The 17,756-nt window shown below is 38.8% G+C and overlaps 1 protein-coding gene across 13 annotated transcripts in view; it reads left to right on the top strand.

Annotated features, from left to right (window-relative positions):
• The window catches only part of cacna1da (calcium channel, voltage-dependent, L type, alpha 1D subunit, a), a 53,914-nt gene that overhangs the window by 580 nt on the left and 35,578 nt on the right, over positions 1-17,756 (top strand). For all 13 annotated transcript variants that reach the window (XM_067504723.1, XM_067504725.1, XM_067504726.1 and 10 more), the window contains exons 2-4: positions 1,775-2,222; positions 3,372-3,477; positions 15,951-16,090. In XM_067504723.1, the coding sequence (XP_067360824.1) occupies positions 1,921-2,222; positions 3,372-3,477; positions 15,951-16,090 (548 nt within the window). In that variant the 5' untranslated portion in view covers positions 1,775-1,920. The remainder of the gene's footprint in view (positions 1-1,774; positions 2,223-3,371; positions 3,478-15,950; positions 16,091-17,756) is intronic.

Genomic DNA, 17,756 nt, shown 5'->3' with positions numbered 1-17,756 from the left:
ACTGTCCACTATATTAGCTCAAAGTGTAAGAGCATGTGATTGTGATTTGTTGGAATAACGTTGCCAGCTGTTTCTGCCCGGCACAAAGGACCATCTGACGCCTGTGCGCAGCCAGGCTGTCATTTCACGTCGTTTTTTAGGGGTTTTCACCTAATCTTACTTTGATGGTGTCCAATGATAAATATGAGGATGTTTGATGGTGGTCATTTTTTGTCACGAATCGCTCATGGGAACATCAGTGTTCATTTCCATCACGGTCTGCCGCTCGACGATGTCGATGCAGCAGTCAAATTAATAATCCAAAAAAGGTGCATTTATTACGCATTCTTCACATACTGAGCTTGGTCTAGCCTCGGCTACACGAAGCCTGCAGCGTAGCACAAAGGGAATGTGGTGCAGGCAATCAGAATTCACCAGAAGACATGTAGTTTTGCATTTCAGTAGCACATATCGTATTGTTCTATGCATTTTGATCAATATTCCTACTCGGAGCTTCACTGCAATGTGACCTTTGGTGTTTCTTCATGTGCGGGGCCTGCTGGCAGTTCAAGGACTTACAGTTGATGTGACCAAGGGATGCCTGAGAGTGGCGGCTGTGAATATACACAATTTGTGTGTGTGCTTTAGCTTTAAACTATATGTAAGCTTCTTTTTCCTTATACAATGCCTTTACTAAATTTAGACACTTCAACCCAACAACCAGCCCACATTTCTTGTAGCTTCTGATGGTTTAAGGCATTTATGGAGATTTGGAGACATTAATGAATTATATTTATGTATATTTAAAGAGGAAACATAATTTTCTTTTGTCCATCAAGAGACCAGTGTAGTTAAACAAGCTGTCCAAGATCCTTCTTTATTCTGCGTGTGTGTAAGAGGTTATATGATCTCATAAATTAATTGTAGACCATTATGTGATATAACTGCCACACCTTTTAACCTCATGGTGTTCCCAGTGCATTAATCACCTGTGAGCCTAACTGGAGGACCTATGGTGCTGTGTACCTATGCAGTGCATCTCTGCAGTTTGCTGAGAGTTGCACAAATTGATGTGGTATTAGTAGTTGTAGTAGCCTTCAAGCAAATATTAGAGGTAAGCTCTATTGTCAGAACTGAAAAACTTTGTATAAACTAATTTGACATTTAGGGGAAAAGACAAATGAGAAAACAGAATTGGAGGAAGACAAGAAAAAGAAAGATACATATTTGTTATAATAACAAAAATGTTAATAATACTAATGATCCACATTTTCAACCATCCACACTCATATTCATACTTGTATGAGCAATTTAGAGTCACCAATTAACCTAGCATCCATGTCTTGGGCTGTGGGAACCAGAATACCTGGAAAAAACCCTCACAAGCACAGTGAAAACATTCAAACTACACACAGAGGCCACAGGCAGCAGGTGGATTCAACCAGCGGACCTTCTAGCTGTGAGGCAGCAGCGCTAACCTGTCCATCATCGTCCTGCCTGCAATACTAAGTTTAATAGGTGTAGAGAAAGAGTCATATATAGATTTTCAATAAGTAACAGCTTTGCTGAATATCTCTGAGTACCCTTTAAGCAGGACTAGCATTTATGATGGAACAAGACCAGTTTGATAGACAGGCAGAAGAACCTTATAGTATTTCTTGCATATACTGTAAACCAGTGAATGCCCTAAGGACAGATGTAATGTGCTCTGTCACAGAAAGGTAAGATCTTTTTATTGTTAGAAACAGGGCAAAATGTACTCATTCCATCTCTTCTCACCTTTTTCTCTTTTCAGAGGCAAATTATGCCAGCAGCATCAGAGTCACTCCCCCTGGTGACGTGCCAGCTCATTGGTCAGAATACTCTGCCTTTCTCTAGTCTCCCTGTCTACTCTGGCAGATCCATGCTGCTGGATGCTCCTGACAGAGCCACGCCCGCACCATGAGCACCAACGGGCCTGCCCCAAACCCAGCCCCCACGGCCCCAGAAGCCCCTCCTGCGTCAACCCCTGCTCCTGTTCCGGCCCCAACCCCAGCCCCCGTGGCACCTCCCGCTCCTCCTGCCCCGCCTGCCCCAGCGGCCACTGCCATCCCGGTAGGTGCGTTGGCACAGAAGAAGCGGCAGCAGTATGCCAAAAGCAAGAAACAGGGTAGTAACGCCAACAGCAGGCCACCGAGGGCTCTGTTCTGCCTCAACCTCAACAACCCCATACGCAGGGCCTGCATCAGCCTGGTGGAGTGGAAGTATCCTTTACAATGGCTTTTTGTGGTGGTGGGTGCATGTGAGAGTATTGTCGATGCTTCTTTGTAGTGCTTACACAAACATCAGTAGGTTAGTTGACAAACAATTATTAGGCAATGTTTAGGTTTCAATGTACAGTAGTATTTTTCCATTATAAATTAGGAATCAGATTGGGTTTTGGAAAAAATTCATTTCTCTTGTCTGATATTTTTGAGCCTTTATTAATTAGCTGCTAGTTAGCTGTATTGTTGCTGTTGTTCCTTGAAGCTTTCTCCTGAATTCCATTAAAAAAATGTTTGAAGTGCAGAAACATGTTTCTCCTACTAGAGAAAGCGTGAATGTCACAATGTTCTGAATTCTAAAACATAGATAAAGTGACTCAACAGTGGCACAATACAGCTGTGAAACAGTCTGGTGAGTTTGTTGCTTAAGCAGATGTTGTTCTCACATAAGCCATCAGATTGAGATTGCCTAACATGAATTGCAAAAATGCACTTTATAATAATCCACATTTGTTTGATTGCTGAAAAAAGTCACTGGGGATTTACTACCAGTACACTTTGGAAAATGCAGCTGTAGCCATATCAGGTGTCCTAAATTATTCTGCATAGAGTGGATGCATCCGTGCAATAACACTGTAAATTAGTTTCAGAGCGTTCCAATATATTCCAATTTGTTCCAAATTGTTAGTTATCAGAAAAGAGGGAAGAATTAACTGAATTTATTTATTTATTTTATGTTTTGTGATAATTGTTCAACATTTCAAATGCAACAATGACTGTCACTGTTTTTGTAACGTATTGATATGAAATGAAAAAATATATTTTTCTTAGTTTATTAGTCAATGTTTGGACCCCAACTGACCCCAACTGAATGTCATGTGGTGATTTTCAGATATTTAGGCTTGTGAGCCCTTAAAATGAAGCCTTCAACACTTTTCACAGTTAGATATTACAGTGAAGAGGGTTAAAGAGTGACTAAAACATTGTTTTTGTATGGTTTTGCTCTTCAATATAAAACTGTTTCTGAAAAGGCGACCACAGACAGACGAAGCTATAATGTCATAACGGGTAATTTCTATCTATGTTAATCATGGATTCTTTTTCCATGTTACTTCATTGTTTTTTGTTTTCCTTAACTTCGATTCTCAGGCCATTTGATATCTTTATATTAATTGCCATTTTTGCCAACTGTATGGCCTTAGCTGTCTATGTCCCCTTCCCTGAAGATGATTCCAACTCTACAAACCATGACCTGGTGAGTAGCATTTCTGTGTCTTTATTGCTTTTTTCATTCATCCATTTGGTGCTAGTTGTATTTGTGCTTCTACTTATAGTGGTTGCAGTCAGAGAGAAGCTTGTATCACTCTGTTTGAGGTCACAATTGTCTGGTTAGCATCAAGGGCTGGTGTCGTTTGTAAATTATTTTAGGTAAATTATTTTTAAGGATAATAAATAAATATGCAATGTATGTGTGATTTATAAGAAAAGAGTCAGAGATGTTGCAGTTATAAGATGCTGCATACAGACTGTGTCTTCAGCGTATTGCTTTATAATGCAGATTTGAAATGTCTGCTGTGCCTACTCAGAGGAACACTTTGACAACTATCCTCGTCGGTGCTTTATCATGTCATAGTTTTCCAGCACAGGGGTTTTATCCAGCTTTCTATTTTTAGAATTTTCTCGTCATTGCACCACTCTATGCACCTTGTGCATTTATGTCGGTGTGATGAATTATGGGTGTTGTAGTGTTGTAAGCATTGTTCCACAGCTGAGGATGAGTGCACTCTCCAAAAGACACTCAGGACATGGCCCTTACATGGGCAGAATTTAGCTGTGGTGTTCAGTGATTCATGAGTGACTTACATTGCGTCTGCAGACATTTGAATGTTCTTAAAAGCTTCGTATGACAGCAGGAACATATTACAGAAAGGTTAACTGCCTGCTGTAATAGACTGATGTGGCTGTTTCTCTCTCTCTTTCACTGCTGAACATGCAGTGAAAGATAAGCTACAGCTTTGGTTAAAAGTGTGTGTGGTCTACTTTAGCAAAGTAAGGTGCTCTGCTTCCCAATTTGACCTCCTAGAGGGTGACCTCAGGGTGTTTGTTTACAGAGCGGTGGTGCATCAGAGGAAAGTGGGACATGACTGTGTCTGATACGTCGTACTATGTATGGTATGTTGTGAGGTGTCCTTTGGAGTAATGTTTAAAAGAGCTGGATGGTGACAACTGAAATAAATGTACCTGCTTTTATAACAAGTTTATTGGTCAAATGTTTAGAGACTGGTTGCTCTCTGAAGAACATACTGCTGAAACATTTGTTCCTTTTCTTCCCCTGAGGTGAATATGACTACACCATCAATGAAGTGCTAACAGATTTGATTATTGATGTTGGATTAGTGGAAACACATGCCAGCTAGTTTTTAGTCTGTTTATGGATGCACCAGTCTCTGACCAGTTGGATGTAAATCGACGCCCAAACATCTTTTACTAAGCGAATGAGGTATTGGCCAAGCATGACCAATCCACATTAGGAGTAACATAATTATTTTTTTGTTCATTTAAATAATGAAATCACCCATGGTAGCATCTGTACATTAGTTGAGCACTTAATGTTTAATTCTTTAGCCTGTTTGTAACAAAATGTTGGAATATACCAAACAAATGTTTTAGTTCATGCATTATGTTGAACAGGACAGGACAGGTCGCGACAGAGAGACATACACAGACAGACAACCATTTGCACTCACATTCGCACCTAAAGGCGATTTTGCTGGGAAGAAAACCAGAGTACCAAGAGGAAACCCACGAGATAGTGGGGAGAACATGCAAATTCCAGATAGAAAGGCTGCAGCCAGGAGGTAAATTAGAACCAGGGACCTTCTAACTGTAAACTAACCACTTCACCATTGTTCTCCCATAAATGTTTTAGTACAGAACATGAATATGATTTTATTTTCATTGTGTTCGTAAATTGCATCAACTAACCCTGCTTCCTTAAAAAGGAGTTCCCTTCATATTTTATGTTAGTATTTGTACTCTATTTTTATTTTTATTTTTTTGCTTACAGTTATTATGCATATTCTTGTTCAGTGCTACAGACAGCTTTACATTGCTTGCATAAAGCTTGGAATATACTTCTGCAGCATCAACATTAAATTCACCAGTGGGTGAATAATGCAATCTTTCCCTTTTCAGCAGAGGTTGAACAACAGAATACTTTGTCCTGGCCTTAGTTGTTCTACAGAACTCCTGCTGTACTCACAGGAGAGCTAGAGAGAAATATGCTGAGCCAGTTTTGCTATAGCAGTCAGCAGTTAAGGCTGTAGTGAAAATTGCACTTCCACACTGCTCCGCTATGCAGCCTCACAGGTTGACTGAGAACTGAGATGAAACCCGAGTTGTCGTGCTGAGAGGTCTGGTGTGTAAAACAAGGATCAAATGATATCACACAGCTGAAGAACTGTGCAAGCTTGTATTCAGTGACACATTAAAACGTGGTATAACTTTCAACACAGAGACGCTTAAAAAAGACAAGCTGACTTCTAGTGAATGTGTTGACATTTAGTGTTTTGTCACTTGGCACCTTCTCAGTTGAAATTTAATCCATGAAATGTAAAAGTACTGAGTGTGTGTTTTTGCTTGTGCCAAACTTGTAATGAGTGTCTAGGTGCGTGAGAGCTGTTGTTTTACTGCAAAGTCATAGAGCCTTTATTAGCATGAATCTGCCTGTCTTGTTAGTAAGGCTTGGTTAAGTGCAGCAGCTCATTATAAATAGAAAGCAATTTCCTCCTCAGGCAGAACACAGGGCAAAAGATTGGGGTCCTGTTACCACCAGGAGGCACAAATGAGTAACAACATGTAGTGAACACACATCCGTGCACGCGTGAGACAGCAAACCCAACAGGACTCGCAGTCATTTCTTCATTCCTGTCCTGCTTAGGTCTCTCCTTTATTGCTCTTCTGTTGTTTAGTCATTTTACTGTAATGTTAAAAACTGCACATACAATTCACTCTGCACGTGACTGTGTCCTTCACATCCACCTTGTCTAGGGGACGGACAAATAGTCTGCAGCCTACTGCCTTTGCTTTAAGGTCATTTCTGACTTATCTATCTGAGACTCAACACTCCAGGCAGCTTCTCCTAAAGGTAGCTGAGCAAAACAATGACCTTTTCATGGTGAATGTGATTCATATGTCTCATCCTTTGTAAGGCAACATGCAGCGAATTGCATCTGGTATCATGTAGTGTTTGCCCGTATCACTGTTGTTGCATAACACGGGAGACGCAGAGCTATTTATTTTACTGGGGACAAAAGGACACAAACACATGAAGACTGAAATATGCACACATAAACCATTAGAGAAGTTATGTGGATGCCAGCAGAGAACCTACATTTTGCATCAGTTTCACATTCAGATTGAGGATGTCTGCATTATAAAACATTGATTTTATTAAATACTTTTTTTAATATGAAAGTAATATGCTTCAGTCGCAACCAGCTCAAAAAATGGGGTTTAAACTAAAAGGTGAGGAGGTTTGGGGGTGGGGAATGGTCATTAGTGAAGCCTGTGTACAGTCAAGACACTTACATGTTTGTATTAACTGTTATTCTACTGTATTTTCACATACTTTCCATGATATGGCTAAGGCTTTGTAGAAATGTCTTATACGTATTTTTTAACCACCTGATCATTTACAAAAGGAACAAGTGTAAAATGTATTTTCGTCAAGTTCTTCCTGTAAGCTCTAGAAAATAGAGCTTAGTATTGTGGAACATAGTTTTTAAACTTACATTGGCAATGCAGTTCAGAAACATCATCTGTCTGCACACACCAGGATTTCCTGCAACAGGTTTAAACACACAGCAGATTTACTAATGATAGACATCTATCATCGGTTCAGACAAGCACAATTTAACAACAGTTTAATTAACTTTCTGGCCCAATGCACCACAGCACATACGGTACTGTAGTAAAATGATGTACACAAGACTGTGTGTACATACCGTGTACCAAAAGTGACTACCAACAAAGAAAAAAACATTTCTGGTGAAAATACTTAACAATGTAGCGCCACGCTTGTGATTCAAAGTCAATGTCTGTTGACGTATCAGTCACAAAGCTCTGCAGCATGACAGCCAGCCAATAAAAGACATGAAATACAGTGAACTGGTGTCTGACAGCACGACCAGTGCTTCCATATTATCCATATTATCCATTGTATAGCCATATTTTTATATTTTGTATTTGAAATGAAATAAAATTTTACTTCATGATTAGATATTGGAGCGGTTCATTGTTAAACCTCTTCTAAGCCGTCAAAGGCAGAAACTCTTTATAAAGGACCCAAGGCAGCATGGTCTGTGAAGTGTTGATGACTTAAACAACATTCACATCTTGATTTAGACTCAAGCAAAGTAATGCTTTGCAATAGGCCCATTAAAAACAGCCCATTTTAACACCAGTTTAGTGGAATCTTTGTACAAAAAGGGCCAATCACAACTTAAATCATGGTTCAAGGAAGCTTGTTGATGTGCTTTTCTGCTTTGCATCGTCTAACACTTTCGTCACTCATGTGACCATGGTAATTAAAATAGTAAACTGCATTAAAAGTCATAAAATACACCATACAAATACTGCATGTTGCATGAGCATAAACTCGATTTTCCCTTATAACAAATAATAATTGTCTATTTTGCAAGCATATTTTGGTAAAATATGCATGTAAAATACTCTACAGAGATCCTCCAAACCAATGTATTTTTACAGAAAACAGAAAAATATATGAAGTAACAGCTGAAACAAATTCTCTACATCAGTGGTTAGACTGAACATAGCCTAAACCACATTTCCATGATCAAATATATTAAAAAAGATTATATTTTATCAAATAGTAACACTATTATTGTTTTGTTGGTGTCTTGAACGGCAGCTTCCTCCTATCCAATGTGTTCCTGTAGGCTGTTTTATACTCCCCTCTGTGCTTTATGTAAACAAAACGCCTCCTGTGCGAACATGTGCCCCAACATGCGCCTGGTATGGGCACAAATGCCAGTGTGACTCTGCGTGCTGTTCAGGCTACTGTTATACCATGCTTCCTGTATGGAGACAGGACAACAAACAAACTGCAAAGTCTCCGATAAAGATGGGTTCTTGTCATTGAGTTCTGCGGTTTTTGTTTTGATGTAGTAATCTTACTTTATGGATCAAGCCTATGCTTGGGGAGTTGTTGACATATATTTTCATATGAGAACTGCTGCTAAGGTTAATTAATGTGTGTTTTCGCTGCATATTTGTGTTGTAGAAGACTGTAAATGTGTACATGGTGAAGCAGTTGGCTGTGTGTGTGTAATGGCTGGCACAAGCAACAACGTCTGGACTGTGGACTCCCATAGAGATGATGGTAGAAGTATGTGTTTAGTCACTTAACGTAACTGCTCATTTGTGGCTCACACTAGCACTGTCCCTACTCGTTATCTTGAATGTGTATTTCTGCATGTGTGTGCAAGTGTGAGATTGTGTTTGTGTGAGTGAGAGATAGAGTTAAGAGCGAGTCAGGGCTCTGTTAGCTTTCTGTGGATGGTGTGTGAAAGTGGAGCTTTCATAAAGCACAACAGCAGTATGTGCGCACAAAGTGTGTGTCAAACAAGCTTTTTTATAGAGGGAAGACAATTTCTAAATTAATGAGTTGTATTCTTGCTTTATATCACATGATTCCCTAAGAATCAGAAGGAAAGAACAGCAAATACAAAAAAATGTGTTGCTGAACAACACAGCAAAAACATAGACATGTTTTCTTCATTAATTAGAAACATTTAAGTTTTTTTTCCCACTTAGCTAAAACAAAGTACTCACAGTTGGCGTTCGTCTTCAAGTAACATAGCCATGGTTTGAATATTTATGAAATGTGAGATGCCACAATATTTGTACAATATTTGACTGTAATAACCACAGTCTTAGGTCAAAAACAAGTATGTACATTGCTTTTACAATCATTTCTAATAGATTAACATTATCTAAGATCTATGTTTTAAATATTTTGTAATCTTATGGTTTTCGTGAATAGAGGGCCTTGACCACTAGGACCCTCACTCATATCCCAGTTAAAATATATTATAAAATATTAGTACCAGTTAGTCTAAAAACAATAAATGATACATAAATACGGTGGTAAAAACATACATTTTATTGTAAAATTGGTGTAGTGTTCTATTTAAACTATTGTAAAAAATTGAAACACATTATATTTGGACACCTGCTACATTTCACACCTGCATAGAAAGTTTATAATCCAAGCATGTTTTTAAAATGTAGTTCTGTTATTGGTTTCTTCCCAGCTTGTCTCAAGTTTGCATAGGGAATTATTTGATCCTGTCCATTCCTATCCTACTTTGCTCACCTTTTACTTTATTGCACTTAAATTAGTGGATAATTTAAATTAAATGTCACAGAATTTATTATGTCTTCTCTCATGTGTGGAAACATTTCCCACTGGAAAATGGGATAACAGTAGACTGAAACAAAACTTTTGAAACAGCAACGCTTAGGGGCTCTGTGCACAAGAGGCAGATTAGTTGGGTCATGCCTTGTTGTTAACCGGTTGTATAATACTCCAAGCACTGCAGTAATGACAATATCTCTCACACATAATTATGTTGCTGTTCATGTGCAATTTCCCAGTGTGCATGTGTGAGAGTAATGAATTTACCAAACAAGACATGATAACCCAGGTTAACACATTTTGGTAATATCAGCACAATGACAGAGTATACCGCATGAAGTAGGCGACGAAATATTTTTTGTGAAATTTTGTTTGCAGTGTTGGGCATGTTACTCAAAACATTTAATAAAAATTACACAGTCAAAATGAATATTTGTTGCTTCCTGTCAAAAGGAACTCATTCCTCATTCAGTTACTCATATTACTTTTCTGCAGGGTTAGGTTCTAAAAGATTGATAGAGGGTCAATAGTGGAAATTGGCAACATTTCATCCATCACATATTTATTAGTTGTTTTTTTTTGTTGATTGTTGTATCTGCTGTCAGGGATTAACATCCAGTTTAAGTTTAAGCCATTGAATAGTCACAGCCAACCTCCACGGCCACAGAGGGCTCATCTTTTTCAGGTTGTATCTCCACACAAATATTGTTGTGCTACCTCAACAAGTATTTCAATAGGTTTAAGGTCATGTTTTTCACAGTGGAAAGAATCTTACTCTACCGGCAATCAGGTTACATGTTACCATAATGTCCTTATCAACTTTCATGCTGATAAAGTCTAAGTAATGAGAATATTTCGGGTTGGTGAATGTAGGCACGTCCAGCTTTAACGCCAGCTTACTGATTATTGTGCTGCCAACAGAGACCAGTGTAAGAACTATGACTTTGAAATTAAAACGTAGGCTTTCAGTTCAATTGTATCCTTGGTAACAACAATTGCCATATTTGGAGATAGTAACATTGATATTATTACAGAAATTGTATTTGTATGTTGTTACGGGTCAGTGTAACTTTTCCTGCTGCCTATCTGAGTCACTAATCAGCAAATCTGTAAGCACATGAATACTTTTGAAACTATGAAAACAATAGTCATTTGTATTCTGTGCATGTGTCATTATTGTATTAATGAAATCCAACCCCACTTCACTAAGTAAACTTTAAGAACCTCTCAACAACTTCAGCAAACTGCTGAACTGCAAATACAGTCATGTTGTGGATGGTTGCTCTAAAGTATTACAGTTATTTGTACTGAGCTATAACTGTGCATCTTCCCTGGTCTCTGACCAGTGAATCATTTTGCAAACTCTTTCAAACCAACAAACAAAACAGCAAAACCAACTACATCAGAATTCAGTGACTACATCATTGTTAAATCTGTGTGTAAATCCTGTAACTTTATGGCAAGACATAGGGATGCCATCCACCTTATGCAACAAATATTCAGTGTAATGCTTTTTTTCTTAGTGGAAGCATTTACTTGGTACTGTGGTTCTGACCTGCACTTGTACTGTTTTCCTTGTCAGCATTACATTCTCACACAATTCTTGTCCGCCTCCACACTACTTCACATACACACAGATAAACTTTTAGACACATGTACTACACAAACAACAAATGGTTACACACTACATACACATGGGCCCTGCTAGCAATAAGGAATAGGGCATCACAACACAATCCGCTGCGTTGACCCCCAAAGGGACAAGCCGAAAGCAGTTGATCTTTGATCAGGACTTATTAAAAAATGCACAAGATAAACATAAAAAAAACAAATCATAACAGGCACTTGAACAGCCAACCCAGTATACTGTCAGCTGCTCATTCAAGCACACTTATTTACTGTGCAAACCTGCAGAAGTAGGCAGTAAAGAAGCACTAAATTCTGGCTGCCCTCACCCCCCTGGCTTGCCTGGGTGGCACTGACTGATCTATACAGACAAGGGAAGGAAAGAGAGTTAGCACAGGATACAGAAAGCATGGGGGAGGGACATGCAGCAGGAGAGTGATGTGGGAAGTCCTACAGAATATGTCTGCTCAATGCATACAGAGTAAAACTTAAAATGACATTATAACATTTCTTTGAAACTCACAAGATATCTGCTGTCAAACCCTTCCATGGCTGAAAACCGTAGTTTTTGTTTGATTTATACAGTAGTTATGCATTAGCTGTTGTTTTATGTGTCTGTGTTATCAGGTGTCTATACTGCTTAGTGTGCTTCATATGGATGACATGGGTATTACTGCCTGTAGTGTGTTGTGTTTGCTATGCACTCTGGTTGCACACAGATATCAAACATGCATGTCACCCTGATTCATGTGATTCTGGGCTTGCCGCCACAAGCTCAGATGTGGCATACACGCAAATGTGGTAACTCTCAGGTGGTCAACATTAACATTAGTTCCTCTAACATAAACACTGTGCAACTTATTCCAATTATTTCAGATTCTTATTTCTACCACCTGAGCCCTAGTTGGTCACATAGAAACCACCTGAAACATAAAATAATAAAAAGAGACACAACATATCAACTTTTTCAACTAACTTTCACAAAAAAGTGGATAAACCAAATAACCTAAATGTCAAAATATTGAAATAAACATTGCATACCCGTTTGGAGTATAGGATAAGGCCGGTGTTGTAGTTTTGAAAGAAATAATACATATTTAAGCAGTGTTCTTCAGGAAGCTGCAGTATGAAATTGGCATTACAAATGATAATGTACATTGGTACTAAAACTCCAAGACAAGCTATTTATGACATTCATTCCAACTTGTTGGTGGTTGTTAATGGTTTAGAGGGTTAGCATCCTTTGATATGTACTGAACTGAGCTCTGTGAGTGTGTGATATGAATATCACGGTCAAGGCGCTCAATGTGTGGTAGAGAAGAACTTGGGGCATACTGTGTGGTATCCTGGTCCTTGTGAGCTTTATCATATGCTGTTGAATATGAATTTTTGGATATAAGCACTGTGTGTGTGCCTGTGTTGTATGCACTTACTGTATGACAAAGGGAAACATATTACAGTAAGTCTCTTTACAGCCAAGGATGAGTCAGAGATATTTATGGCCATTCCCAAAGGCCTCTTTTCTCACTGTCTTTGTCTCGCTCTCTCTCGCTCTCTCGTTATTTTTTGCTTACAGTTCAATGTGCTGATGAATGAATAAATTGCTATTTAATTGAGAGTGAATGATTATCAGTTTTTATTTAACATGGTTTTGTGAACCAGGAAACAGCAATTTTCATAGAGTTTCTTGAAACCTGAACCTCATGGCCCACTGCACTGTATTTGTGTTCCAATTATCATGTGTGTAGTCAATTAACATCTGGTGGAAGATACAAAGCTATGGTTTGACAGACTTCAGTCCTGTGGGGAGGGGGAGTAAGGAGTAAAGCATGTTACAGTTGCTTCTTAGTGGTTTCTGATCTAACCCTAAATTGACCCACAATAGTTAGACACAGGGGCACAAAATAAGACAAGACAGCAAAATAAAAGTTCCAACACAGACATTGATTGTGGCACAGTTTGCTCATTCAGTAAACCTCAGTGTTAAAGAATAATTATTAACACCGTACTGATGGGGGTTCGGGAACCACAGCCAGTAGAAAATTTGTAATATACTGTACAACACCCACTTAATCACTGTAGAAGGAGACACAGAAAGTAAAAACAGAGAGAAAGACCTGATCTGACATGATCTGATCTGTGCACAGTAGTTATTACTCTGAATAATAACTTTAAGAAAAAGGGCTGTTGAAGGTGGACGCCAGCTGATATGAATCAAAACCTATGCATAGTAATTATCGTTATAATTAATGATCATTTATCAGTTTTTGGCCCCCCAACCCCCCAAACTTGCGCTGTGGTTCTCTTTTGGGGAGCTGAGCTCCACCTGGCTCCCCTGTATTTGAAGTGCTATACCATATCACAGGTCTTCCCCCACTGATGGTACTGCTATTGTCCAGCTTGAATGAACCCACCTGCAGATAAGTTGGATAGTTGGGAACAAGATGTGCAGGAGGCCTTAATGACCAGGCTAGGGAACTGTCCTTTTTTTCTGTATATGCCTCCAAAATTGTTCACTTGTCTCCTTGTCACTTTCCATCTACCCTTGTATGAATCGTTCTGCTCTCTCTGCTCCCTGCGGCCTGAGCATGTTCTGTAATAGAGGAAGCAGCCGTGAGCTAAACTCAACCTTTTACTGAAGTTACAAAGACCGCCCATGTCTCTTATTCTGCGATAAGTGCCTCTCACAATCTGTAGTAAACTGTTGGGAAGACGAGCCCTGCAGTCCACTGTGATTTTGCATTTATGTTGTTTTCAAAGAACACAGAGCAAAGAATTAAGGACTCCCTCAGATGGAAAAGGCTATTGTGTATATTATAAAGTCTGTATGTGTGTGTGTTTGTGTGTGTGTTTGTGTGTGTGTTTGTGTGTGTGTGTGTGTGTGTGTGTGTGTGTGTGTGTGTGTGTGTGTGTGTGTGTGTGTGTGTGTGTGTGTGTGTGTGTATTTAAAGCCAATGGGCTTCCCATATGAAAAGTTAAATGACTGTGTCTAATGTGTTTGGAGTACAGCTGAATAGATAGACAGATTTTATAAATGCCAGTCTGCACATCACAGCACTGAATCTGCACTTTTACACATTTTAATGATCTTTTATTAATAACTGATTCTGGGGGCTCAGCTATTCCTGTGCTTTTTGGTCTCAGTGCTGTGTTTGCTAAACGGAACACACTATTCTAATTTAAGGTTCAAAGTTTTCAGTCAGCCTTGTTGGTTTCTCACCTTTCGGGTACCCAAAGGGTCTATCCTGGGTCCTATCCTCTTTTTCTTTTTTATGCTTCCTATAGGATCAACTTTTATTAATGAGGCCTGCTCTTTTCATTGTTTCAATATTTTCAATTTTTTTGAATTTAAAGGGAAAGAAGTCATGTTTGGAACTGTCCACTTACTTTGTTCTCTTGACACTGACCTCAGCTAGTTAACACACTCCTGTAAATGCTATGCAAGGAACCTGGAATTGATATTTGACAGGGATCTTTTTTTCTTGTTGTCTACTTTTAGATATATGTGCCCCCTTTGTCCTGAATGTATTGTGTATTTAGTTTTTAACAGGTGGTGTTTTTAAGTGAGCCTATAAAGAATTAACTTGCCTGGGTGCAGAGTTTGTGTTGAACTTCTTCTTGCATAAGGAATAAGAATGGCCCCACTCTGTTTTCATATCTAAGTTTAGTCACTCTACTTACACATGTCACTGGACCACTACACACATATGACCTGTATGGAGCTATGTGTGTTTGTGTTGTCAGATATCTGACCTCAACCGGAAAACTACCGCAAAACGGAGCAGTGTTGAGTTACATGACTGGCTCTAATCTCCAACACCCTTATAAAAACAGTCATTTTACTCAAAGTGTTTTTGTTCCTTCTTTAACTTCTGCTTCACTCTCGTGTATTCATGCCTTGGGTGCTTTTTAATTGGTTCTTTAGATTTTTAATTTTACCCTTTCACTTTATTTGTGCTTCTGCCTTTTTTCCTCCACAAAGGCACAGTGTTGTGTTTCAAAAGCGTTTGGCTGACAAAACCTCCTGAATGCAATGTAATGCACCTTTTTGCCCTGTATGCAACAGGTTCTCTGTTTATATTCCAAGGATTAAAAAATGTACAGCTTACTTCTTTGCTATTTATTCTCATGGTGTCATGGTCAGTTCAGACAGTCAGTGATCAGTAGTCCATCCACCTTATTCTTTGTAGTATGTTCAGGCCAACTGTGAAAGACAACATTATGCTCGTTGAGACAATATCAACATGTTTGGTAAGTCTTTGTTAACTTTACTTCTCTGAGGATGCTTTGGTGTGTTCAGTGCAGACTTGAATCACAAAATTCTCCTGAATTCTGCTGAAGTTTGAAATATTCTTGTGTTAGAAAAATACTTCCAGGTTTACAGTAGAGAATGAGAACATTGTGTACCCGTACATACACTAGTTGAAGGCACAAGGGAACACCAATGTCCCAGGAAAGCTAAAAGAAAGTCAATACAACAGCGCTGGATAGATTTTTTTACATCAGATTAGTTTCTTTATCCATTTGTGTGTTTGCTACTGTATTGACTCCTGTACCTGTGCCTCTGTTGTCCACCCAACACGGCATGATATTGTTACACGCATCAATTATATTTAGTCCCCATAAGAAAATCTATTGTTCTCTTTTTTGTGTGTCTGCAGGAAACCGTCGAGTATGCCTTCCTCATCATTTTCACAATTGAGACCTTTCTAAAGATTATCGCTTATGGTTTGGTGATGCACCAGAATGCATATGTGAGAAACGGTTGGAACATGTTGGATTTTGTCATTGTTGTCATAGGGTAAGTCCCAAAATTCACTGATTTCAGTTATTCAATTTTAAGCAGACATATTATCATATAAAATGTGTGTGCCTGTGGACCAGGTTGTGAGGTTTTGCTATTTTTGTTGTACTGTGTGTTAGGATTTGCACTTTGATCTGCAGCTTGACACTTGCAGTTTACAGTGTTTCAGAGAGAGGCAGTCAATGTTAAAGTTAAAGTTGCTTAAGCCTCTCCTGCAAGTGGCCAAATGCTAATAGAGACCCTTACACACCCACAGTATATGACCCAGAAAAGACAGAGAGAATAAATCAGAGCTTTACCACCACTGGAGTGAGTCACCCTCCAACACTTCCTCCCATCTTTTCCTCTCCTCTTTTCTCTATGACTGTCTTTTGCTCACAGTCTTGTTCTGCTTTGTCTCCACAGCTCTTTCTTATTAGTTCCCCTTTCCATTTTGATCTTTCAAATGGTTGTACTTCATGCTTTACACCTCACCTCACCTCATTCCTATCTCCTGCTCACTCTCCTCTTGTTATCTTCATCCTTATCGCACCTTTTCTTTTGCCTCCTCTATCTTCCTTCCTCTTTTACCTCCCCTCTATACACACAGTCCAGTGGGTAGCTGGGTCAGAGCTCTTACTGCATAAAGCAGCAGGGTAAATCACTGAAATGACAGACAAAAATAATACTGTCAGAATGTTATGTCAAAATATAGCTCAATATTGTTTCATAGCAGCTTTATAAAACCTTTATTATTAATTCATTAGTTCAATATTCAGGCCACTTCAAAACAGGCTTCAAAGATTCAGCTGTGCTTTACAAGGTGTTTGAGTGTATTCGGTTTATACATGTTTATACAGAACTGTTGAATTGCGACGGAAAAGCTTATTAGTTATAATGTTACAGTAATGCTTCTCTTCTTGAAAATACACTGGGAGACGTGTATTAAATATGTATCTAAAATTATGTCATTGGGTCTAGATGTTTTAGCTTTCTAATTACAAAAATATATTTTTAAAGGTGCTGCTTTAAGTGACAAACAAAAATAAAAATCACTGGACTCTGCAGTTTCTGTCTATTCTGTGCATATGCATATTAGTCTTTTAGCACATGTTTTTTTTTTAATGGGACAACGTTACTGTTTCAAAGTTGGAGACTTGTAGATGACAGCCAGACACTGATACCCCAAACATAGACACATGGATGTCAGGTAATGTTAGAAAACGAATTAACCAATGTGATCTCGGGAAGTTTGTGAATAATGGCCATTTTAAACTCAACTTAGTACCAAAATGTGATGTTAGTTTCCCTGATTTATTGTTATAGTCATCACCACATACGTAGTAGTCCCTAAAATGAGGTCTATATTATCATAATTAGGGAAGACAGAAAATCTGGCCAAACAAAACAGTCTAAATTTGACCAGGGTGCAGTTACCCTTCAAATAAGAATAAGAAAAATAAGAGTCTGAGACTTATGATCTTATTTTATTGTGAAAGTGATTTTCCTCAGGTATGTTCCGTACACAGGTGTTAATACTGTATGTAAAGGAAGTATGATTGAGTGCGTAATGAAACCAGTGGCAGGCGGTCAGTCTTACAGCTGTGACTCAGTAAACATAAGTCTGAGCAAGACAGTGCTTGTAGGCCCTCAGTGCTCCTTCCAGCCGCTATGGGCATCTCCA

This window comes from Channa argus, chromosome 5 (genome assembly GCF_033026475.1).
Source record: "Channa argus isolate prfri chromosome 5, Channa argus male v1.0, whole genome shotgun sequence".
Taxonomy (NCBI): Eukaryota; Metazoa; Chordata; class Actinopteri; order Anabantiformes; family Channidae; genus Channa; species Channa argus.
The sequence above is the reverse complement of the archived record's forward strand: the minus strand, read 5'-3'. Positions and strand labels throughout refer to the sequence as shown.